This window comes from Rhinopithecus roxellana, chromosome 16 (genome assembly GCF_007565055.1).
Source record: "Rhinopithecus roxellana isolate Shanxi Qingling chromosome 16, ASM756505v1, whole genome shotgun sequence".
Taxonomy (NCBI): domain Eukaryota; kingdom Metazoa; phylum Chordata; class Mammalia; order Primates; family Cercopithecidae; genus Rhinopithecus; species Rhinopithecus roxellana.
In genome coordinates, this window is record NC_044564.1 from 11,311,340 (window position 1) to 11,335,906 (window position 24,567).

Genomic DNA, 24,567 nt, shown 5'->3' on the forward strand with positions numbered 1-24,567 from the left:
GGATGGGGCTCAGGAATCGGCACTTCTAACAAGGTGGTGCCGTTGCTGCTGGTCCCCGGACCCCGCTGGAGACCCACTGGCCTAGGTTCTTCGGCAGTAATAAACAGTCCCTGATATCAGTGGCTTTAACAAAGCAAAAATGTGCTTCTCCTGCTCCTGCTACCAGTTCTCACAAGCTGGCAGGGAGCTCACTCAGGGAACCTGCTGGTGATGCAGTCCCTCCATGAAATGTGGCAGGTGTTATGCATGAGGGCACCACACCTTCAGACCGGAAGTGGCGAACGCCATGTGGGCTCAAGGTCACTGGCTAGAACGAGCCTCATGCCTTCCCCGACCCCTAGTCACAAGGAGCCAGGGAGTCTAAGCCTGCTACACAGTTGGAAGGGCAGTGCTGGAGAGCTTCCAGAACATTCCTGCAGGGCGCTAACTGCCCGGAGTGAAGAGTGAGGCCAGTACACGGTGGTGTGGACGCCCAGCAGTTGCTGAAACTCACCTCTTGGGCTGATGCCCAGCCATGTTCTAACATCCTCCCAAGGGCACGAAGCTGTTCATGCCAGCCTTGGCCTCTCCTGAGGGACAAGCTCCACCTAAGGACGGCCGGGGTCATCCCTTCCTTTCTCCAGGTGGCCAGTGTGGTTATCTTCAGAGCCCCTAGCGTCCTGGGACTGTGTGCAGTCCTGTCTGGGAGGGGCCTGGCCACCCTTAAGAAGACAGCCACTCACATCTGTTTAGGGTGGAAACAGCCAACTCGATTTATTGAAAATCTATTACAATTATTCCTTTGTTACACAAGTTTAGAATATTTTAAGGTATCCTTTCCTGGGCATTACAGTTAAAACTTACAACACGTCTACCGGATTTTTTGAAACTGTACAATGCGTCAATTGACATTGTATTTCAAAGGGCCTCATGTCCTAAAATCTTTATCTTGGGTTTTTTTTTTTTTTTTTTTTTTTGGCTTGCCATTTTTTCTTTCCACCAGCGTTTGTCCAATTATATATATTGGGAGGAAAAAATTACACCAAAAGAATTTCTGCAAATATAAGAAGTAATTTTATTGCAATATACTGTGGCAAGAGTGGTCTGGGGAGAATGGGACATATTTTGAAGTTCAGTACAAATTATAACAACTTTGAAGGGACCACAGAGGAAGCAAATGACAGCAGAAAAGGACAAATTGGATGGGATGAGAAATGAAAACAGAATCACATGACCTAGACGCAGTCCACGGGGCGTAGCGGGGCAGTCCTCAGCTATGGCTTTTCTTTTGAAGAGGTGAAGGTGACAGTCATTGGCACATGCTGGTATCCTGGGCTCCAGAGACTCTCCAAGCCAGACTTTTCTTTGGCAAGAGCAAGACTTATTTTCCAGGGAAATTTGGAAAAGCCGCGTTGGCGGTATTGTGTTCCTCCTGGATGACTTGGTTGTGGCTTCCTAAGCTGGAACTGCGTTCTGGTGGGGGTGGGGGTGGGGGACAGCACCAGAGCCCCGCGGGCTCACCCCGAGGGCCCAGCCTGCGTTTCCCACAGTGGAAGGAAAAGGCGCTGCACCTGGACAACTTTTCACAGTGAAGAGATCGCCTTTCCAGGCTGCCCCTCGGGTCCTCCTGCCCGCAGACGGCAGCCCCCCGACCTCGATGGCCAGGAAAGGGTTCCCCAAAGGGGACCTGACCCGCCCCGAGCTCTGGAGCTGCTGACGCTCGCATCCAGGACATTTGAGATGGGAATCCGAATCGGCTACTTGGAAAAGAAGTGCTGCAGGCAGCCCTGGAGAGACTCATGGAGTTCATTGAACATTCCATCTACCGAGGCAGCACATGGCACGACTGAACGGCTTGGAACAAATACAGAAATGAGCACCACAAACATTCAGGAACCAAATACAATCCGCTATGGTCACATCACAGACAATGCAGGAAGAGGCTTTTTATTGCTTGTGTGTGTTTTCAAATCAAGTAGGCACAACCCAGTCCTCATAACAGCCCTCGGGAGTGGACGCACTGGGGTGGGAGGGCGCAGGAGAGCGCAGGAGGGAGAGTGCTTGGCTATCCTGCCCAGTGGAAAGGAAAGTGACGTGCATTGATCTTAAAGTCCTTGGCAACAGACTGTGGAGGCAATAACAGGATTAAGAAAGCAGGGAGAACGAGGCATGGCCAGGTACCCCGGTGCGCCTTCAAGGAGACCTTAAAACAGATAGCACCACAAGAGAGAAGTGTAAAAAATAAGCACCAATTTTCATTGAGTTATCACCTACAAAAAATGTGGTTTCCCTGCCCTGGACATTCTCCCATCAGGCTCTGCGGGAAGAAAAGCGGAAAAAGGAAGCAAATAAAATTAATCTAAACCTGTGTTTTAGTCTAAGTGCATGTAGAAAAAAGTAAAATATCAAATTCTTTCCCTCCCTATTAAAAAAAGGTCTAGAGTGAATCAAACACTGTCTGAAAAGGGGCACTGGTACCTGCTTTTCAACGGCAGCATCAATTCTTGCTGCCTCGGGTAAATCTCCAATTTATTGCACGTTCTTGGCCAGGGCGGGGGTGGGAGGAGACTTCCTATTTCTAATCAGAACTGTACTGCAACCCAGAATCCATGCCTCGCCCATTCTGTCCGCGGGACTGAGACTGGGTTTCCGTGCATGATTGAAAGCCAGGCACACTTAACATTTATAACAATACAATACAAATATTTACTTAAAACTCACAAAAACATAAGCACCTTTAATCCATCGGGAAGGCACCTGCAGAATGACATTTGGCCTCTAAATGGATCGTGTTGGGGGTCGTTAAAAACGGAGGCTTTGGTGACGGTGGGATGACCTTTACAAGGCTTACCTCGGAACATGTTTTGAAGGTCAGGGGAAATACGCATCTTCAAGTTGAATTTAGAAAAAAAATACAGTGTCCAAATCTGGCAGTCCCTCCCCCAACCCCTGCCAGCTATTCACGAACAGGATTGGTCAGGCGAGCTGGGGGGCCGGAGGCGTGGCCCCGCTCCCGGGGCGCGTGGGTGTGGACAGAGCGTGGGGCGGGCCCAGGCACTGTGGTGCAGCTAGGTCATGTGATTCGGCTCCAGGTGGGGGCGCGGCTCCTTCCCTCTGTTCTCTCCGGGCTGGGGTCCCACGCCCCGCGGTGCCGAGGCGCAGATGAAGTCAGGCGGGAGGGGAGGGAGAAGCCTTCACTGTCCAGGATCAGGACATGCACGGGACACTCACGAACGAACGGCATGCTGAGGTCACGAGGTTGCTCTCGGGAGCCCGGGCTCCGCGGCTCCTAGCCCATGAAGCAAGCTGGCCCCACTTCAAATCCAAATTTCTGTGACGCTTCACCGAAGTCATTGAACATGATGTCCACGATGGGCACCTGCTCCACTTTGGGGGTGTCGATCTCCAGAACCGTCTTCTGGTAGCCTTTCTTGGTCTGGGGAAGAGGGAGACAGGTGGCCGGTGGGTAAGAACAGTAGGGGGTCTTGGGGTTTACCAGTCGCGCCCCCCACACTTTGGCTGGCTCGGAAACCTGGGCTGGTGTCCTGTCTCCCACCCATGGCTGTGCTTGCCTGGGCGAGTGTTGGAGGAAATACGGCTGATCAGAGCATGCACTTAACCCCTGTGGATGTCCGGAGAGTCCCCCTTGCACAGGTGGGAAGGGGGTGGGGTGGGCATCAGCGAGGCGACAGGACCCTCCCAAGGCTTCAGGTGCATCTGGGGCGCACACAGAATCGAAGCTGATCAGCCTTCGCCCCGTGCCCAGTCCAGACTCCTTGTGATACCCCAGGTATTTGCTTCCAGGCAGCCCCCCAGGACCCAGGGCCAGCTACAGAACAAGCAGGGCACATGGGAAAATCAAAGGGAGGCTCTGGGTTAGCAAAGGAAAGAGTCCAAGTTGGCACCGGCAGAGCCTTGAGCCAAGTAAGATCCCCCCTACGATCCCCTGCCTCACACCACCTTAGGCACTCGGTGGGCTGGGTCTTCACCTTCACAAGTATGGGAAGGGGTGGGGACCTTCTACACCCTCTGGTCCAGAGGAGTCGTAGGTAAACTGAGGCACAGAGGGCAGGGGTAGCGCAATGAACCTGACCTGCAGGATGTGTCGGCACCCATCCCTTGCTCAAACCAGCACAACCCTGGGTGCTGGGGTGGGGGATGGAAGCCTAGGAGAGGCCTCCTCCCTCCCAGAACACAGGAGGCGAAGGTGTGAGACAGAACACAGGCGGCGAAGGTGTGAGACAGAACACAGGCGGCGAAGGTGTGAGACAACACAGGCGGTGAAGGTGTGAGAACACAGGCAGCGAAGGTGTGAGACAGAACACAGGTGGCGAAGGTGTGAGAACACAGGCGGCAAAGGTGTGACATGACAGAACACAGGCAGCGAAGGTGTGTGATTCTTTGGTCCCTCCCCAAAGCCACCCAAATGTAACTCCCGGTGTTCAGGGCATTTATTACTGAGGCTGAGCTGGCCCTGCTGTCCTGTCAACTTCCCCCAAGACAGGGGCCCCGGAGGCCGCATCTTTCCCGCAAACCAGGAGCCTGCAAACGCATGCTGAGCAATGGCTTTTGCCACCTCAGACCCAGACCGGATTTACAGTCTCAGCGGGATCTGGGCCTGGGAAGGATCTTCCACTGCCCCATCCCCAGAAGAAATGATCAGATAAGCAAGTCGAGCCAGCCAGGGTTCCCTCCGGGGTGGGAGGCAGTGTCCCCAGGATGCAGCCCTGCAGAGGGCCCAGCACAGGCTCCCAGGCCAGAGATTTCCATAGCAGACAACAGCTCCAGCTCTCCCGGTGTTCCGTTCCCTGACCTATGGGGAGGGCGTGGCCGTGAAGGGCCTTATTCTCCCCGGCTGTGATCTTAATGTTCCCGTTCCCAAGGATGGTGTTAGGAGGTGGGGCCGTTGGATGGGAGCTGAGGAGGTCCTGAGAGTGGAGCACCATGAGTGGTATTAGTGCCCCTATAAAAGAGGCACCCAAGAGACCGCCGCGTGAGGGTGCAGTGAGAAGCTGCTATCTGCAACCTGGAGGGGAGCTCACCAGAGCCTGCCTTGCTGGCAACCTGGTCACAGACTTCCAGCCTCCAGAGCTGTGGGTGACAAATCTCTGTTGCTTATGAGCCACGCAGCTGGTGAGATTTGTCGTGGCAGTGAGTGGACTAAGAGACCCTGAGCTACAGCCAGCCAGCCGCGCCTCTCCCAGGCTTCTGACGCTCGGACACGGAGTGAGATAAACATCTGTGGTTTTAAGCTGCTAAATTTGGGGGGCTAATTGGTTACAAGCAATGGATAACCAATTCGCTTTCTGTGACTCAGTTTCCTCAGCTGGAAAATGGGCACGCCACTGTCATAGACGCACTGTGAGAATGAACGAAGCTCAGCTCCCCTGCATGCATTCCTGGTATTACCCACGAGACTCTCGAGCTTCACGTGCTAATGTCCACTTCTCCCCACAACCCTGCCCTTCTCACACCCCTGCCTGGATAGGAACACCTTTCTCCTTACTGCAGCTGGCTCGGCCTGGAATGATTTTCAAGTTGGGATTGGAACTTCAGAGCGAACGCGAGTTCTCGGGGAGCTGGTTAACCCCATGCAGCTCTGACCCCCGCCCAGAGAGGCTGATTCCGTCAGGCTGGGGTGGGACTCAGAATCCGCATTTTTAAAAATGGGCATCTCAGATAATTCTGATAGGCGTGTTCATGACTGGCCTTTGAGAAATGCTGTCCTAAAGGACCTCACCACAGGGCGCCCCGGGGCTCGACAGCGAAAGCACACGGTTCCACAGAATGCTGAGTGTGGGGCAGACAGCACCCTGTGGCCAGCTCAGCCCTGCAGAACGCAGCTGGGATGCTGCTGTCCCACAAGCCTGCCTGGGGGTGGCCACAGCTCTCCCATGGAGAAGGAGGGCAGGGCCAGTCGCAGCTCTGCAGTGGCTGGGAAGGATGGGTAGGCAGCAGGGCTGGACACAGGATATTCAATGAGAGGCGGCCACCCATACCCTCCAGGGGTGAAGCCCTGGGGGTACTGACCTCCTCACCCTTCCCACTGGCGAGGAGCGAGAGACCACCCCTGCCTGTCTAGGCCTCTCTCCTCAGGCCTCTGCTCCCTCGCCTGGTCCCACTCAAGGAGTCCAGTGAGATGATCAGGCCTGGCTTCGCTGGGCCACTGCAAGGCAGCGCTGTCCTGGGGAGCTACGTGAGCTTGGCGACAGGTCAGGAAGCCAGCAGGGCAGTGCCCGGCCTTTCTCATCCACCCAGGAGGCCGGGCAAGCAGTTCTTCTCAGCGGTGGCATCGGTCACAGCCCTTCTCGACGATGGCATCAGTCTCTCCCCGGAGGGATGGGCAGCGTTTGCTGAACTGTCTGGTGATTTCAGGGGATTTATGGGACCCCTCTGCTCCAATTATCAGAGCGCTTAGAGAGGGGCGTATTTAAAGTAGGCCACTGCAAGCCGCTCTGTTACCCCGTTATTCCAGAGGCATAAATAACCATTACAGGCCAGGAACGGCCCCCCGGAGGCGCCGAAAGCTGCACAAACACCAGGATTTATGCGGCGCGGTGCCTGGGCCCTCCTGCAGGTGATTTGTGCCTCTCCACTGGGCCCGCTCAGCGGCCCCGTCAATCAGGCGTCCCAGCCAAACGATGCCTGCGTTGGAATTCCAATTTCTTGGGCCGTTATTACAGTATGAATCACGCAGACCTCCGGGGGCCGAGGCAGGGCTTTTGCCGCTGGCCCGAGTTCGGGGCATCAGGGCCTCCTGCAGCAGCCCCCGTAATTAAATGAGAGGGTTGTGACTTTTCAAATTGTGGCTGGGCTTGTCAGGGACGAGGGTCAGCAGCGCACCTGCCAGTCTAGGCCAGCGTCCCTGCACGCCACCCCCATGGCCGCCCCGCACCCCAGCTCCACACTGCTGCCACTGCCCACCATTCCACGCAAACCTCCCGTCCAGCCTGGCCACACAGCCTGCCTCTGCCCTCTGGGGTTATGCAGTTTTGAGCCATTCTCTCTCCATCTTTTCAAAGTCAGAATCTTTGCTTTCCAGAAGTAAAACGGCCCTGGGGAGGGAGCTGCTTCTCCTCTCCCAGCCCAGAGTGCAGTCTGGGTAGCCCCGTGTTTCCAGTCCCGTCTCTGTGTGCAAAGGCACTCCAAGGACAGTCCTGGAACTCAGGAACGCCCACCATGGGGAAGGGGTGAGAGAGCGAGCCAGTGTCTCCTGATTTGTAGCACTGGGTGGCTAACCAGACCCACGCTGCTGACTGCCTGAGGACGTGGCGCGGTCTGGATGGCAGCTGCACTTGGTTCTCGGCTTCGAGGGTCCTGATCCTCGGCCCCAGAAGTGCCAGCTTCTTTGGGTTCCATGGGGAAGAGGAAGGAACAGGTCCTCTATGCCCTTGCAGCAGGTGAACCCTCTGCACTCCCTTCAAACCTTAGTTCTCTATGTAGAACGGTGCTTCTCCATGGGGGAGATTTTGGCCCTGGGAGATGTGTCTGGAGACATTCTGAGTTGCTGTCACTCGGTAGGGCGGCTCCTACTGGCGTCTAGTGGGTGGAGGCCAAGAACGTCAAACAGCCTGCAGTCCCCTGTCAGAGAGCCATCGGGCCTTGATGTCAGAGGGGCTTGCTGGGAAATTGCTCTTGGACCCCGTTCCCTCCGCATGGCTGATGGGACCAGAACCAGGAGGTGATGGGCGGATGTTACAGACAAGTAGACTTGAGCCCAGTTCTCAGAAGAGCTTCCTTATCCTGAGGCTCTGTAGCCACGGCCTGGGCTGTCTCAGGAGGTAGTAAGGTAACTGTCAACCGAGGTATTCAAGCTGCAACTATGCCAGGAAGGGGCTATGGTGAGACGAATGCTGCAGTGGGAATTAGGAGCCTCAGCGCTGCCACACCTGGGGACCTTGGGCGAGCCGCCGTAACTCTCTGGGCCTCAGGTTTTGCGTACGTAGAAAGAAGGGAATACTGGTATCGGAGGTTCACATTCGGAAGTGGGGAGTGTTTCTGGTGGCGTTTGGCACACCCAAGACTGGCAGAGTTACATGTCCAGATGCCAACAGCACACCCTCATCACCGGGAGACAGTGGGCTGAGCAACAGCCCTCTCTGCTGGTGGAGTTTAAACCATCCCAGCTTGACCCTATCCCGGGATGCAGGTGCAGCCAGGAAGTCAGGTTCTGAGTCAGAAAGCATTGCCGAAGACTTCTGGGACCTCCCAGAAGTGGATTTTGCTGACGGAATGAGTAGGGGCAGGAGCATCAAGAGGAACTGGGATGAAAGAAGTTGGATCTTCCAGGACGGCCTTAAAGGCAGCGGGAGCCTGTCTAAGCCAGATTAGGGAGCTGGGGTCTGGCCTGCCCTTTAACCTCCACAGGTCCTCTGTGGGATCCATCTTTCTAGCATTGTCTTCCAGGAAACGTTCCCCTCTCTGGAAAGCTGTTCCTCTCCCTTTACCAGACAACACCCACTGGGCCAACTAGTTTCCCTTTTTGCCATGGAAGCCAGGAAGCTCAAAGCCAAACTCAGGGGTCTGTCACTCCAGGTCCTGCCTCTCCTTTAGAGGGTTTCTGATTTCTCTTCACCTCCATGCTTACTGCCTGACACTTGGTGGTCCATATTATTATCTAAAAATAGTCACAAGAACTGGGTGCTTATCCAGGGCTTGTAGTGAGTCAGACACAATTCTGAGCTCTAAAGGCATGGTTTGATATGCTCCCCAGAAAGCCCTGTGAGGCAGGTGCTACATTATCCTCATTTGGGGAGGACGGGTAAGGTCCCTGGCATTTTTAAATGCCTCTTTCCAGGGATATGGATCCATCAGCCTTACACAGGGATGAGTTCTGCATATTCCACAGTCAGATCTGAAGTACTGACCCCAACCTATCACAGAAGGCAGTGGCGGTGGCAAGTACTCCCAGTGGCCGCGGGATGGCCTTGGGAGACACAGCTTTAACCCTCAGTGTAGCCCTTGGGCAGCAGAGAAAAGGAGCTGAGCGTCCTATGGCTGAGGGCCAGGTGCTCCCCAGCGGTGCTGTGCAGGGGGAGGCGGGATTGGAACCCAGGTCCACTCTGCTCCCAGGGCTACAGACGGGCCTGGCATTCTCAGTCAGCGCCACCCTCTGGCTTTCCTGCCTGCCCGGGCCTCACTCTGAGGACCCATCTGTGCTGCTCAGAGGAGGGCACCCTGCAGGGCTGGCCCTAACGCCAGCCCCATTCCCCTCAGGAGCTGGCCTGGGTCGGTGCCATGGCTTGGACGTTTGCCCCCTCCAAATCTCCCATTGAAATGTGGTCCCAGTGTTGGAGGTGGGCCTGGTGGGAGGCGTCTGGGTCACGGGGCTTGGTGCTGCTCTTGGGGTAATGAGCGAGTTCTCGCTTGACTAGTTCCCATGAGAGCTGAAAAAAGGGCCTGGCACCCCCTCGCTTCCTCTCTCCCGTGCCTTCCACACCCCGGCCCCTTCACCTTCCCGAGACTGGAAGCAGCCTGAGGTCATCACTGGATGCAGATGCTGGCACCACACCACCTTCCTGCACAGCCTGCAGAGCTGGGAACCAGGTAAACCGCTTCCCATTTACCCAGCCTCAGGCGTTCCTTTCTAGCAACACAAAAGGACCCAAGCGCTAAGGGGTGCTTTCTGCAGGAATCAGTAGTGGAGAGAACGGGCTCCAATGTCAGTGACAGGAAGACCCACAGACTGGGCTTCTCAACGACTCCCACCTCCAACCTCTAAAAGGCCACACGAGGGGGACATGTCTGAGGCTCCCACAAGCCTGGGATCCTGGGGCACAGCTGCACCCTAAACACCTCCAGGACACGCAGGCACATCCCGGACCTGTGCGATAGCCCTGGCAGCCCTGGGAGGGGCAGTCTCGAGGAAACCTTAGCGGAGGTGAGCCCAGCTCACTAAGGAGAGAGGAGGAAAGGTGTGCATGTGGGAAGGCCCATGGTGGGGCAGAAAGGCAGGGGTATAAGCGCCAATACCAGCCCTGACTGCCCGTGAGGTCTGAGCAAGCCTCCCACAGCTCAGGCCTCCGTTCCCTTGTCTGGGAGCAGAACAGCTCTCCCCACACAGAGAGGGCCCACGGGGCGGGCAGTCCAGAGAGCTGGCAACTCTCAGTCTGCAGCGTGTTTCCAGCATGGCCGTGCTCTCGGGAACAGGCCTAGCTTAGTTCTGGCCACTCTCAGAAGAGCCCTGTCCAAGGAGAGGGAGGCTCCCAGCTCCCAACTGGAACCACAGTGGGTGCTCCGTTCCTCACTCCACGCCACAGCCCTGGATGGGGCGAGGGACCCACGCCCCTGGCTTTTCCAGCCAGGTCTCAGATTTCCCGTCCTAACCCACGGAACTCTCCAAAAGTCCCAGAGCTCTGGCTACACAGCCCTGGGATTCCTAGTCTCCCTGCAACTGTAGGGCTGCCTGGGGGCGAGAGCCTGGTCCGAGGCCCTCACTGCCCTCCGGCAGGCATCCTGGGGACAGGTAAACCTGTGCTGAGTGAGGAGTGAGCCCCACGGAGGCGTGAACAGGGATGCTGGGGGTGGCGCGGGACACTCACTGCACAGCCGTCCACCAGGGCGCGGATGTAGGGGTTGTTATCATAGGACATCTCCTCGTCGTTGGAGCCCAGGAAGCGGATGGCCTTGTCGTAGCTGCCTGTGGCTGCGTCCTGCCAGGCCACTGACTGGTAGCAGTGGTAGGTGACGTTCTGGTGGGCTGAGGCACTCAGCAGCCGCAGGAAGGTCATCTGTACCACGCCCACGGGGTTGCCCTCGGCGTCCACGTAGGAGAGCTGGGGGGACAGGGGGGTTGGGGCTCAGCAGGGCAGGGACACACACAGAAACAAAGCCCCACATCCGCACTGCCCTGGGCTTCACCCACACTGTGGTCTTCTTGGGGGCACTACCTGGAAACGTACTACACCCACAGACTCCCCCCGAGGCCAGCGCACATGGACTCTCCTGGATGTTCCCAGGAACAAAGAGAACCGTGCCTCATGTCCTTCGGGGCCTTAGATAATCCACCCACTCCTCTTGGCCTGTGTTTATCCTTCAGGGCTCGGCACCTGTGCTGCCTCCTCCAGGAAGCCTACCCAGAATAGATGCTCCTGCACTTGCTCTATGGCTGCCCTCCCCAACCTTGTCACAGTGTCTTCCCTAACAGACCGTAAGTTCACAGAGGGCAGGACGGCATCCTTCTTGCTCGTTTCTGGTCCTGGTACCCACTCCATGGCTGCCCCAGTGTGGACTTGATAAAGCTTTGCTGCATGGTGAACGGCAGCCAGTGTCTCCTGGGCCAGCGCCCACTGCAGTGCCGGCTGCAGCTGCTCTCCCTGCACATCCACCCACAGCCCTCCTCCCCTTCTGCCACCTGGGTGCACCATCCCAGATGGTGATCTGGGTCTGCCCGGTTTGTATGTGTTGAGTGAACAGAGAACCATTCTAAAAAATATGGCTTGCATGAAGACCTGCCTCTCATCCCTGAAACGCAGAGCTCTGCACCCGATCGCTGGGTCAGGGCACCTGGAGCAGCAGGCGAGCCCTGGCTTCCCCTGAGTCGGGGGGTGCCGGGCCAGAGAGGGGCATTAGGTTCCCTGGGGGTGAGAGGAGGCGGTCTTAGAGCCCCCCTCCCAGCTGTACCACACTTTTCCCTGCACCCTGGACAGTAGGCGGCCTCCTTCTGCCCCTGAGCCACCGACCGGCTCCTCCCTCTGCCTGGGACACTCCCCACCCGGTAGCAGGTGCCCCCACTGCTGTCCTTTGGGTCACAGTCCAGACCACTGCCCCTAGGGAAGGCTCCTCCCCACCTCCAGCCTTTAGGGCTGGCTTAGGGCCCCTGGTCTGCATCCCAGCCCTCCCTATGTCCCTCCACTCCAGCCCTGGCCCGCTATTATCCTGCCCCAACGCTGGCAAAGGAAGGTGCTCACAAGATTATGTGAACAAATGACCATCTGCCGGGTGCCCAGGATGTACAAGGCCCTGGCCAGGGAGACTGTGAGAAGCTGGAGCCAGAGGGGGCACGAGGCCTCAGGGAGTGAGTGGGCCAGCTGTAGTGAGGTGCTCGAGGGGAGGCAAGCCTGAGGGTCAGGGCTGTGCAGATGGCTGGGGTGACCGGGGACCCTCCTGGAGGCACGGGGGTCCTGGATGATGTCTGGTATGACCACTCAAGAAAGGCCACTCCTCCCCTTTCCAGAAGTGTCCCCTCAGTGAGCAGGCTTCCTGTGGCTGGAGTGGCTCCATCTGCCTGCCTCGCCTGTGCCAAAGGTCAGCCAGGAACTCTGGTGACATTGACCCTCCCTGAAAGCCCTCCCAGTCTCTGCACAAATCCAGAGAAGGCATCAGAGAAGGACAACGTGCAGCTTCTTTGACAGCCTCTCCAGCATCACTAGCTGGATGTCCAGAACTGGGCTGCTCAGCTCCACCAGGCACAAGGCCCGTGTAGGGCATCCTGAGAGATGATGCATCTCACTTTTGCATCTGCTGCAAACTCAAGGTTTCTGAAAAGCCTGACACTGCCAGGGGACATGGATGCATCTTAGCTCCCTGAAATGAAGCACACATCTCTCCCAGCTGAGGCGGGACCTTGAAGGACCTCTCTGCAGGGAAGGCCTGGCTGGGCAGGGCAGTCTGTCCTGTTTGCAGCGTCAGGGAACGAAGCAGGCTAAAGCCAGGGCCTGAGACCTGCTCTGCCCACTTCTGTGCAACTGCTGCTTCGTGGTGGTGTGTTTCGGACCCTGCCTCTGGTCTGCTCCGGAAAAGCCCCAGTGAACATGGGAAGGGAACTGACTTCAGTGTTGCCATGGGTGTTTGGACACCAGGAGTGGGAGGAGGGTGAACACACTGCAGGACCCACTTTTTCAACAGATGCCACTAGAACGTGCCCAAGGCGAGCAGCCGGCCCAGGGCCTGGGCCTTCCCAGGGGCGAGGGAACACACTGCGGCCCCAGGACTATCAGCGAACTCCACTCGGACGCAGCCACGAGAACCTTACAGGCAAACCTTGAGGAGGAAAAGTGAATACCAACCGCCAGACTGTGCCATCCGGCGCTCCTTCCGGGAGGGAACGTGACTGACTCAAGGAAGAGTGTGCACCACAGGGAGCAGCGGTGGGCAGCACCGGACACAGAAGGACCTGAAGCCCCCAGTGCCCATGGGGCGGCAGGGGCCCCGGGGGCATGGGGCACGCAGCCCTGTATTGGAACTCCAGGGTCCCACGGTGAGGCCCTGCTCTCCTGGTGGGAGGGGTCTCTGCAGTATTATCTCAATATGGTGCATCATGGGTAGCCCTGCCCAGATACAATTCCCATTTCTGGTGTTTTCTTTTTTTTTTTTTCCTTTTGAGATGAAGTCTAGCTCTGTCCCCCAGGCTAGAATGCAGTGGTGCGACCTCAGCTCACTGCAACCTCTGTCTCCTGGGTTCAAGAGATTCTCCTGCCTCAGCCTCCCGAGTAGCTGGAATTACAGGTGCACACCACCATGCCCGGCTAATTTTTGTATTTTTAGTAGAGATGGGGTTTTGCCACGTTGGCCAGGCTGGTCTTAAACTCCTGACCTCAGGTGATCCACCTGCCTCAGCCTCCCAAAGTGCTGGGATTACAGGCGTGAGCCACCATGCCCAGCCCATTTCTGCATTTTTTTTTTTTAAATAGAGATGGAGTCTTGGTATGTTGCCCAGGCTGGTCTCAAACTCCTGGGCTCAAGCGATCTGCCCGCCTCAGTCTCCCAAAGTGCTGGGATTATAAGCATGAGCCACTGCACCCAGCTGAAAAATCCAGTATCTTTGAGGAGAGGCCTCCATCTACCTCTTGTCCACGTATGATATTCACAGAGCTAGAAATAAGGCCGTGGAAAGATCCTGAAGTAAGCTGACGTGTTCCCTGGGTCGTCCCTTCACCCCACCCTTCATCAACTGTCTATGGGACAGGATGAGAGGTGGAAATAGACTACTCGGGCTGAAGGTTGCAAATGAGGTTTCACAGCCATTTCCTCCAAGCCAGGAAAACAGGCTCTTTCTACTTTTCCCACGTTGGAGGGTGCCGTGAGAGGCTCTTTTTGGAGGCTGAGAGCTGTCATTGCAGGGAGAGGGCAGTGCCGAGCACAGGCGGTAACCACTCGCAAGACTGCAAAATGGACCCTGCCACCTCGCCCCCCAGCATCCCCAGGGTCCCTTCCCTGCCTGAGCCCACACACCGGCATCCCCTACGCTCTGTCCCTCCGGGCCAAGCAGCCTTGGTCCCAGGCCTTCCCTGTCCCCAGGTGTTTCAGGTCCTTCTGTATGCCAGCAGCTCTTTTTGGAACACAGCACAGAGGCAGCGGCGAAAAGGAAAAGCAGGAGGAGGAAGGGAGAAGAGGACTGCAAGTCCACAGCAAACCACAAAACAGGAAGCCTCCAGAAACACGGCCACAGTGAGCACAGACCCTCGGAGTGTTGGCAAAGGAGCTGGTATCTGACTTGAAATCAGTAACAATGAGGGCACGAGAGATTAATAATCAGCTGTGAATACCTTCAGGTTACGAGACGAGAGGCTTCAGGGCTGCAGACAGGGCAAAGGTGGCTCAGGGCCAGTGCTCTGAGTCCTTGGGGAAAGTATGGCCTCCGTGTCCACCCAGGGAGGCTCGGCCTGGTGCCAGGGTGCAGCAACCCATGGCAAGTATCCAGGCCAGAAGCCGCAGAACCCACGGGCTGGCTTCTGAGTGAGCATGGCCCTCCTTTGAGGGCCACTTGGGAGTGGGGTCACCAGATCCCAAGAAGGGAAGGAAAGAAGGAGAATCTGGGCCATAAATGGCACCCAGAACCCATCAGTGTTCTGGAACCCTGGTCCTTTAACTTGCTGGGAGAAGAGACGGAACTCTGCCCTGCATTCCAGGAAAGGGCCCAGATCCAGCTCCCGTGGGGCTCCTAGGGGGACACTCCACGTGGCAGAAGCAGCCGCTGTCCTCACATCAATGTGCCCAAACTGGCTCTTGGGCACTACACCGGCCAGAAGAACCACCTATGTGTTCCTTCCTGGGAGGACAATGTCTTTTGCCTTCAGGGATGGATTCCATAAGACTCAATCCCCAAAAGCAAAAGCAAGATTCGTACAGTGGTGTGCAGCATAACTGGGAATCTGCAGCCCAGCAGGCAGAGAGACAGCCCCTCAGCCCTGAGCAGCTGGGGAGAGGGGATCCGTGGTGCAGGTCCTAGAAAGGAGTTCTGAATGGCTTAAGTGGTCTGGGATCCGTATCCTCTGCCCTGCCATCAGACACAATGAAAGCAGCTTCTGGAGCGTCTGACCTCAGTGCCCAGGTGCCTGGGGCTGCACCGTCCGTGGGCAGAGGTGCAGCTCAGGCTGGGGCCCACACCCGGCTCTGGGCGCCCTACACAGAAATGGAAAACCATCCGCCTACTACAGGCTGAAACACACTCTTGTTGGGGTGGCGGGGGCCGGGGAGAGGACTCCACACCTAGCTGAGTCTTGCTGTCACGTGATGTGGAGCAGTTTGGCAAGAGTGGTGTGGCACACATGGCAGCGATGGGTGCCATGCAGAGCCGCGAGCCAGCCGTGCTGCAAGCAGGCAGTGCCGAGGTGGCCGGGCCGAGGTGGCCACTTACCAGGGACCCCCGCTTGTACTGACTATACCAGGTGGAAGGCTGCTCTTTGGGCCAGCGGGCCATTTTACTCTGTAAGATACGAGATGGGCGGGTTTAAAGTGACAACCGCAAAGACGCCAGAGGCCACCTTACCAGTTTCCCACGCTTGAATTCACTGAACCAGGAGCCCGGGTTTTCTTTGGGCCAAGAAGTGATTCTGGCCTAAATGTGCAGCGGGGAGGTGGGGAGGGAGAGAAACAGAACAAGAGGGTTACTTCTCTGGCCTCCAGAGCAATGCCCCACGCTCTCCCGGCCCCTGGCACCTGCGTCCTCAGGCGAGGGGCTGCAGGGAGGCCCCACCGAGCACCTCCAATGCAGCCTGAGGGCCCCGGCCCTTGGGGAGACTGAAGGTCACGTGAGAATGAGGCTGGCCCAGGCCCTCGGGGGGATGAGCCTGGCCTGGGGGATAGGAGGCCGCGTGAGGAGCCCAGCCCCAGCCCTTAGGGAGACTGGAGGCTGTGTGAGGAGCCTGGTCCCCGCCCTTGGGGAGACTGAAGGCCGTGTGAGGATGAGCCTGGCCGGGGCCCTCGGGGAAACAGGAGGCCACGTGAGGAGCCTGGCCCTGGCCCTCAGGGAGACTGGAGGCTGTGTGAGGAGCCTGGTCCCCGCCCTTGGGGAGACTGAAGGCCGTGTGAGGATGAGCCTGGCCGGGGCCCTCGGGGAGACTGGAGGCCACGTGAGAAGCCCAGCCCCAGCCCTTAGGGAGACTGGAGGCTGTGTGAGGAGCCTGGTCCGGGCCCTTGGGGAGACTGAAGGCCGTGTGAGGATGAGCCTGGCTGGGGCCCTCGGGGAAACAGGAGGCCACGTGAGGAGCCTGGCCCTGGCCCTCAGGGAGACTGGAGGCTGTGTGAGGAGCCTGGTCCCCGCCCTTGGGGAGACTGAAGGCCGTGTGAGGATGAGCCTGGCCGGGGCCCTCAGGGAGACAGGAGGCCATGTAAGGAGCCTGGCCTTGGCCCTCAGGGAGGCCGTGTGAGGAGCCTGGCCAGGGCCCTCAGGGAGACTGGAGGCCGCGTGAGGAGCCTGGCTGGGGCCCTCAGGGAGACTGGAGGCTGCGTGAGGAGCTGGCCCAGGCCCTCTGGCCCCTGCTGCTGCCCAGGAAGGGTGCGCTCTGCCTGTCCTGTTTTGCATGTTAGTCCCCAGGCCAGTGCCTGGTGCTCAATCACTGATGACAATGCTCACTGAGGGAGGGAATGAATGAATGAATGAAGAATGAATGATGGACCAAGAGAATGGTAATAAAAGCCAGCATTTACTGCAGGCGAGGGGTGGGGACATCCTCATCCCATCCTCACAGCCTTGCCTGGCTGCTGCGGCACCAGACTGTGTGCGTGTGGTGTGTGTGTGCATGGTGTGTGCCATGTGGGTATGTGGGGTGTGTCTGTGCGGAGGGTGTGGTGTGTGGTATGCATCTGTGTGTGTGATGTGTGGTGTGTGTTTGTGTGTATGGTGTATGTAGGGTAGTGTGGTATGTATCTGAGTGTGTAGTATCTGTGTGTGGCATGTGATGTGTGATTGTGTGTGGTATGTATATGTGTGTGTGTGATGTGTACCTGTGTATGTGGTGTGTGTGTGGTGTAATGTGTGGTCTCTGTGTATGTGATGTGTGGTGGGTATCTGTGTGTGTGGTGTGTGGTATGTGTGGTGTATGTAGTGTGTTATGGGTCTATCTATATGATGTGTGTATCTGTGTGTGGAGTGTAGTATGTGTGGTGTGTATTTGTGTGTAATGTCTGTGTGTGGTATCTGTGTGATGTGTGGTGTGTGGTGTGGTGTGGTATGTGGTGTGTATTGTGTGCGTGGTGTGTGGTATCTGCGTGTGTGGTGTGTATCTGCGTGGTATGTGTGGTGTATGTCATGTGTGTATGGTACGTATCTGTGTGGTATATGTGGTGTTGATCATATATGTATGTGGTGTGTATCTGTGTTGTATATGTGATGTGTGTCGTGTGTGGTGTGTGATGTATGGTGTGTATCTGTGTGTGGTATGTGTGGTGTGTGTGTGGTGTGTGTGATATGTGGTATGTGTGGTGTGTATTGTGTGTGTGGTGTGTATCTGTGTGTTTCATGTGTGGTGTGTATGTGTGATGTGTAGTGTATGGCATGTGTGTGGGTGTGGGTGTGGTGTGGTATGTGTGGTATGTATCGTGTGTGTGGTATGTATCTGTGTGTTTGATGTGTCATGTGTATCTGTGTGGTGTGTGGTGTATATGTGTGTGGGGTGTGTGTGGTGTGGTATGTGTGGGGTGTGTGAGTGGTGTGGTATATGTGGTGTGTATCATGTGTGTGGTATGTATCTATGTGTTTGATGTGTCATGTGTATCTGTGTGGTGTGTGGTGTATGATATGTGTGGGGTGTGTGTGGTGTGGTATGTGTGGGGTGTGTGAGTGGTGTGGTATACGTGGTGTGTATCATGTGTGTGGTATGTATCTGTGTGTTTGATGTGTGGTGTGTATCTGTGTGGTGTGTGATATGTGTCATGTGTGGTGTGTCTCTCGGTGTGTGGTGTGTGGTATGTGTGGTGTGTATTGTGTGTGGCAAGTATCTGTGTGTGTGGTATGTATCTGTGTGTTTGATGTGTGGTGTGTATCTGTGTGGCGTGTGGTATGTGGTATGTGTGGTGTGTATCTGTGTGTGTGGTATGTGGTATGTGTGGTGTGTATTGTGTGTGGTATGTGTGGTGTGTATGGTGTGTGGTATGTGTGGTATCGTATATCTGTGTGTGGTGTGTGGTATGTGTGGTGTGTATTGTGTGTGGCATGTATCTGTGTGTGTGGTATGTGTGTGATGTGTGGTGTGTATCTGTGTGGTGTGTGGTATGTGTCGTGTGTGGTGTGTATCTCTGTGTGTGGTATGTGTGGTGTGTATTGTGTGTGGTATGTGTGGTGTGTATGGTGTGTGGTATCGTGTATCTGTGTGTGGGGCGTGTGGTATGTGTGGTGTGTATTGTGTGTGGTGTGCATCCGCGTGTGTGTGGCAGAGGCTTCTTGGAGACTGACACGTGTGCAGGTGGGGGCTGCTCCTCGGCTGCCTGCCTGGATCATATGCAGCCAGCTCACTACCATGAGGCACCACTTGTGCCCGCTTCCTGGGAGGGCGCCCGCTTAGGGCCTGCTTTCCTCAGAAGCCGAGGCTGTAGACACACAGGCTGGGCCCAGCAGGGCAGGCCTCAGTGACGCTACAGAAGGCACGGATGGATGGGTGGGTGAGCGGCCATTCCTCTGAGAGGAGACCTGCACGCTGGGTCCCAGCAACAGGACAAGGGGAGCCCCGGCTGCCCGAGGGTCCACTTGCTGCAGGCGGTGGAAGGGCCCCCAGGGCCAGCCTGTCCCCAGCCTGGACTGACAGGGGCCCACGTCATGTGCCATGAGGACACAGAAGACTGATTCTTGGCTGATCCCCCCCGCCTTCTTCTTGAGCTGGCCTCGTGCCAACACGGCCAGAAAGGGGATCCCCTGGAGGAAACGGGTGTCCCACCTTCCTCTCACCCCACTCAGAGCTCTCCCACCCTCTCTTGTTTCCAAATCTGCCACTGTCGATGCCAAGCCCGGGCGGTGTGAAGGCAGCTTCTTCCTGGAAGAGCCCCAGGATGTGGGCAAGTGCGGGCTCCCCCAGCCTCTGCTGTGAGCCTCCTCTGGGTCCAAGGGGGCCACCTAGGAGAGCGTCTCTACTTGCCCTTGGCCAAGCAGCTGTAGCCCAAGCCCGAGGCTGCAGCCCGTGGACGCCTGGCTGGTCAACACTGGGAGAGCTTGGGGTCACTCAGCGGCCCCACACAGCTGTGCCGTGAACACCTGCCACAGCTCCCCAGGAAACCTCTGAATCTGGAGGACTCTGTCCCATCATTTCCACAGTGGAGTGGCCACCCGTTTGCAGAGGCAGGCCGTGAGGGAGGGCCGAGAAACCTCTTTTCTAAGGGAATTCCATGCAGGGCCTCTGGCTGGACTGAGGGAAAGGAGAGCTGAGATGGAAGGCTCCCGTGTTTGGGTTCTCTCTGAACAGGTTTGTCACTAGGAAGGCAGGTTCTCAAGGAGTTAAAACTCCAGGTGGGGGAGGGGACCCCTACACTCGGAGCCCCACAGATCTCCAGCCATGTGCAGCCTCCACTGCAGCCAGTGGGCTCCTGACCCAAAGCGGGTGCTGAGTTCAGCACAGTCAGGGAGTGACTGAGGGGTAAGGGGATGGCAGTCCCTGGGGAGAATGTAGCTGCTCTTCTCCTGACAGGAAACTGCTTCTGGGGCGCTGAGGGTGTTAGGAAGCGGAGGCTGCAGGGGCGCACAGGTCTGGACCTGCACAGCAAACCGTTGTGGCCCCAGAAACAGGCGGCCTTTTCCTGGGGCCACGCAACAACCGCGAGCTCATGGAGGAGTCGCCGTTCAAGCTGATGCAGGGGCACGAGAGCTGCAGGCTTGGTCACCTTCCAGGAGCAGCAGGGAGACCCAGTCCTCGCCTGGCCTGGACCAACACCGGACCTGCTTCAGGTGCATGCTTGAGGGATAGCAACACACGCCCGTCCACACGCATGCACATGCCAGCCACATGCACCCACACACCATCCACATGCATGCACACACCAGCCACACACACCCATGCACCATATACACACCCACATCAGCCACACGCACCCAAACACCACCTACACACCCACACACCATCCACACACATGCACACGCCAGCCACACACACCCACGCACCATATACACACCCACATCAGCCACACGCACCCAAACACCATCTACACACCCACACACCAGCCTCATGCACCTGAACACCATGTACATACCCGTACACCACACCCACACACCCACACACCACCCACGCACCCACACACCATACACACACACCATACACCCACATACCAGCCACATGCACCCACCACCCACACACACACACCATACACACACACCAGACACCCACACACACCCATATACCAGCCACCCACCCACCACCCACACACACCCCCACACACCCACACACACCACCCACACACACCATACACATACCAGAGACACCCACCCACCACCCACACACACCCACATACCAGCCCCCCACCCACCACCACACACATCCCCACACACCATCCACACACCCACACACCAGCCACACGCACCCACCACCTACACACACTCATACACCACCCACACACCCCCCACACATCCACACACCATACACACACCCATACACCAGACACCCACACAGCATCCACACGCACCCACACACCAGCCACACATCCACACACCAGACACACCCACAATCCATACACACCCAAACACCATCCACACACCCCCACACACCATCCACACACCCACACCAGCCACACACCAGCCACACGCACCCACACACCATCCACATGCCATCCACACACACACCATCTACACGTACCCGCACATCATCCACATATACCCAAACACCATCTATATGCACCCACATGCCATCCACTCACCCAGACATACACCCACATACCATCCACAAACTCACATACAGCATCCACATGCTAATACACATGTACCCACAAACCATACACACACACATTTACATGCGCTCACATGCCATCCACACCCATTCACACACCCATGTACCATCCACATGCTTGTCCACGCATACCCACAAAGCACACTCACACCCACACGTGGACACACACCATCCACACGCACCAACATATCATCTACATGTAACCACATGCCATCCACACACGCACCTACAGACCATCCACACACACGCCCCAGCTACACACACACACACCATCCACACACCTATCTACATGCACCCACATTCTATCCACACACCCATCCACACGCACCCGCAGACCACACACACACACATCCCAACTACAAAACCATCCACACAGCATCTCCACACACACACAGCATTCACATACCCATCCACATGCACCCACAAACCACACTCACCTACACACGATCTACAATACTCCCCACCACACAGCATCTACACTCACACACACACCATCCACACCCATCCACAGGCACCCACATTCCTCCACAGGCACCCACAAACCACACACACCCACACACCATCTACATGCACCCACATACCATCCACACACTCATCCACAGGCACACAAACTCCTGCTACAGAGCTGAGGCCTCCGACATGCCACAAAATCTCAGCAGAGCCTAGCTCCCCACCCCAAATTCTTGACTAAACAGACTTCAAAACAAAGCACTCAGGAGGGACTGGGGCCAACCCACAGAAACAAGCTGGAGAATAAGAATTGAGGCAAAGGGCAGCTTCTGGAACATGTCTCGGGCTCATGTTATTATACCTGCTCCCAATTCCTTTAAAGGGTTTTAATGGGGGTCTCAGGTCAGTGGGACCACGGAGTCACTGGAGAAAAGCTTTTATCAACCGGTGAGTGAAGTCCCAGCCCTGGGACGGCAGGATGGCAGGTGGAAAGCCCTCCAGCCTTTCCTGACCCCAAGCTGCACAAACCTATTGTATTGCTAAAAAATTTATTAAAACAATTTAAGGTCTACTTTTGGAAGAACAGTTTCACTTACGAAACTGATTCATTTCTGGCTTTCAGTCTTGAAGCTGCATAGACAAGAAATGCTTGAAGCCCTCAGCATGGCCCTGTCTGCGACGACTGCCCCGCTGGGGCCATCGAGGGATGCAGCTACTCACCCCTTCGGACTTCTTGTCAGGGAAGACGCATGTCGACCCCCCGGCTGTGAAGTTGCAGTAAACCTTGAAGGAATCTCTGGAGCATCCTTGGTTAGGATCGACCCAGTATTCACCTGGATTTCAGAGACGGGGAGGGAGGCAGGCAGATTCAGGAGGATTGCTCCCTGGATGGTTCCGGAAGCCGCGAGGACATTTCAGTCCAGCAGTTAAAATGCATGCCCCAGGAAGGCCGCCAGCACGGGCCTTTCTGGGGTTTACTTTATTGCATTTTGCTTTTCCTGCTGGGCCCATAAAGAGATGGGGAGAAACTCATTTGCCAAGAACACAGCTGGGGCATCAAGCAGCTGGGTACGTGTTCTGGTGGCCGGGAGGGTTGGGGTCCGGCCCACTCTCTGGGCAGACAGAAATGCAGAGAGGGTTCTGGAAGGAACTCTGGAAACTCATGCATGTAGGATCACAGTCTACTGGAACTATGAACATCCCTTGAATCTTGTAGGGGAACATCTGAACTTCCCAGGGGGAAGACAAGCTAATGTTATTTGATCCTTCAGTTGGTGCCTGATGCAATGACAGTGAGAAGGAGGATGTGTTTTACGGTATCGCGGATTTGAAGGCCGTCTGCCCGAGCGTGCCATCTGATGCCCGTCCTAACACTGGCCCTTACTTCCGCCGGCACTGTGCCAGCCTCTCATCCACTGCCTCATGCACTGACCCCTTCCTGGGAGATGTTTTGATTCCCATTTGACAGGTCAGGAACACGAGGTTCAAGCAGGTCACCCCGCCAGAAAAGGGCTAAGACCAGATGAGAACCTGGAGGGTCAGACCTCAAAGTCTTGGCCTCTGCACCCAGCCTCACCCTGAGATGCCTCCATAAAGTTCAAGAGGGGAGGCTCTCGCGCACCCCTGCCCTACAGATGGGGAGGCTGCGGCTACCCATCCTGTCCCTTCCGCTGTGCCTGGCTGAGCTGTCCTTGACACACTCTGTGTGTCCTGCAGGTCCATGCCCACTTTGGGGGGCCAGCCCTGCCCCCACTGGGCCCTCACCATCTGGGAAGTCGGGGTGGCAGAGCTGCAGGTCCTTGCAGGTGCGGGCGGGGTTCTGCGGCGTGCCCAGGGGCCGCTTCATCTGCTCGATCTCCAGCTTCAGGGAGTTGAGAGAGCCAAAGATCTCTTCCATGCCGTCCGCGTAGTCCACGTAGTTCTCGCCATTCCCGTCGTCCAGCAGCTGGCTGGCGTCGATGTTCCGCCGCGTCCTGGACGCCTGGATTGGCAGGGGCTGGATGACCTCTCCTGGGGGGCCCTGGGGGACAGAACAGGAGCAGTGGTGGGTGACTGAGGATGGGATGGGTCCCAGGATACGAGCAGAGCAGGGACAGCTGGGGCCACATCTGCAAGGATTCCCTGGGGCCTGGCAACCTGGGCTACATGGACATCTGTCCACCTTAGAACTGTTTTCTTCCTTTCCTCTGGTCTCTGGAACATTCCACACCCATCTCCACTGCCAGGTGCTTGCCAGCATGGAGCACTTCTCTAAGCCACATCCCTAGCTCCTCTTCCTTTTCTCTCTAGAGCTGAAACTTAACAGTTTGCAGCCTTGGGCTTGCATCTACCATCCTGCCCTCAGCCACACGAAAGGTCAAGCCTTGAGGAAAGGGGACCAGGTCTCCCCGCTCTCGCCTCTGCAGCCCTAGCTGGGGCTGAACACAGTGGGGCCACATGCATGCCTCCCGATGCAAGGAGCCATTCACTTCCAGGAAGCCCCAGCTAAGATCATGACGGGAGTTGAGAGACTACACAACCAAAGGGGGGTGTTCCATAGTGCTCTCGCCATGCCCTGGTTCCAACTGGCTTCACCTTGCACCTCTAGGGCCTCGTCTAGTGCTCCCCCATCCCAACACACATGTACGCATGCACACACACATTATAAACACACACACGCACACACACATACACACATACACGAGTCTAGTGTTCCCCCATCCCAACACACACGTATGCATACACACACACTATAAACACACACACACGCACACACACACATACACGAGTCTAGTGCTCCCCATCCCAACACACACGTATGCATACACACACACTATAAACACACACACACGCACACACACACATACACGAGTCTAGTGCTCCCCATCCCAACACACATGTATGCATACACACACATTATAAACACACACACACACATGCACATATATCCCAGACATGCATGCACACGTATACATATGCACACACACATGCACACATACACACAGCCATGCAGGCACATACACAATATACACACACTACACATATATACATGCACATGCACTACACATGCACACAC

The 24,567-nt window shown here is 56.5% G+C and overlaps 1 protein-coding gene across 2 annotated transcripts in view; it reads right to left on the bottom strand.

The window, feature by feature from the left end:
* Positions 1-1,030: 1,030 nt before the first annotated feature.
* The window catches only part of COL5A1 (collagen type V alpha 1 chain), a 209,079-nt gene continuing 185,542 nt past the window's right edge, over positions 1,031-24,567 (bottom strand). Inside the window, exons 62-66 of one of the 2 annotated variants that reach the window (XM_010372767.2) lie at positions 23,277-23,532; positions 22,233-22,345; positions 15,557-15,625; positions 10,521-10,754; positions 1,031-3,415 (exon numbers count right to left, since the gene is read on the bottom strand). In XM_010372767.2, the coding sequence (XP_010371069.1) occupies positions 3,269-3,415; positions 10,521-10,754; positions 15,557-15,625; positions 22,233-22,345; positions 23,277-23,532 (819 nt within the window). In that variant the 3' untranslated portion in view covers positions 1,031-3,268. Of the gene's footprint in view, positions 3,416-10,520; positions 10,755-15,556; positions 15,626-15,688; positions 15,758-22,232; positions 22,346-23,276; positions 23,533-24,567 lie in introns of both variants that reach the window. The other variant, XM_010372766.2, reaches the window with a different exon arrangement.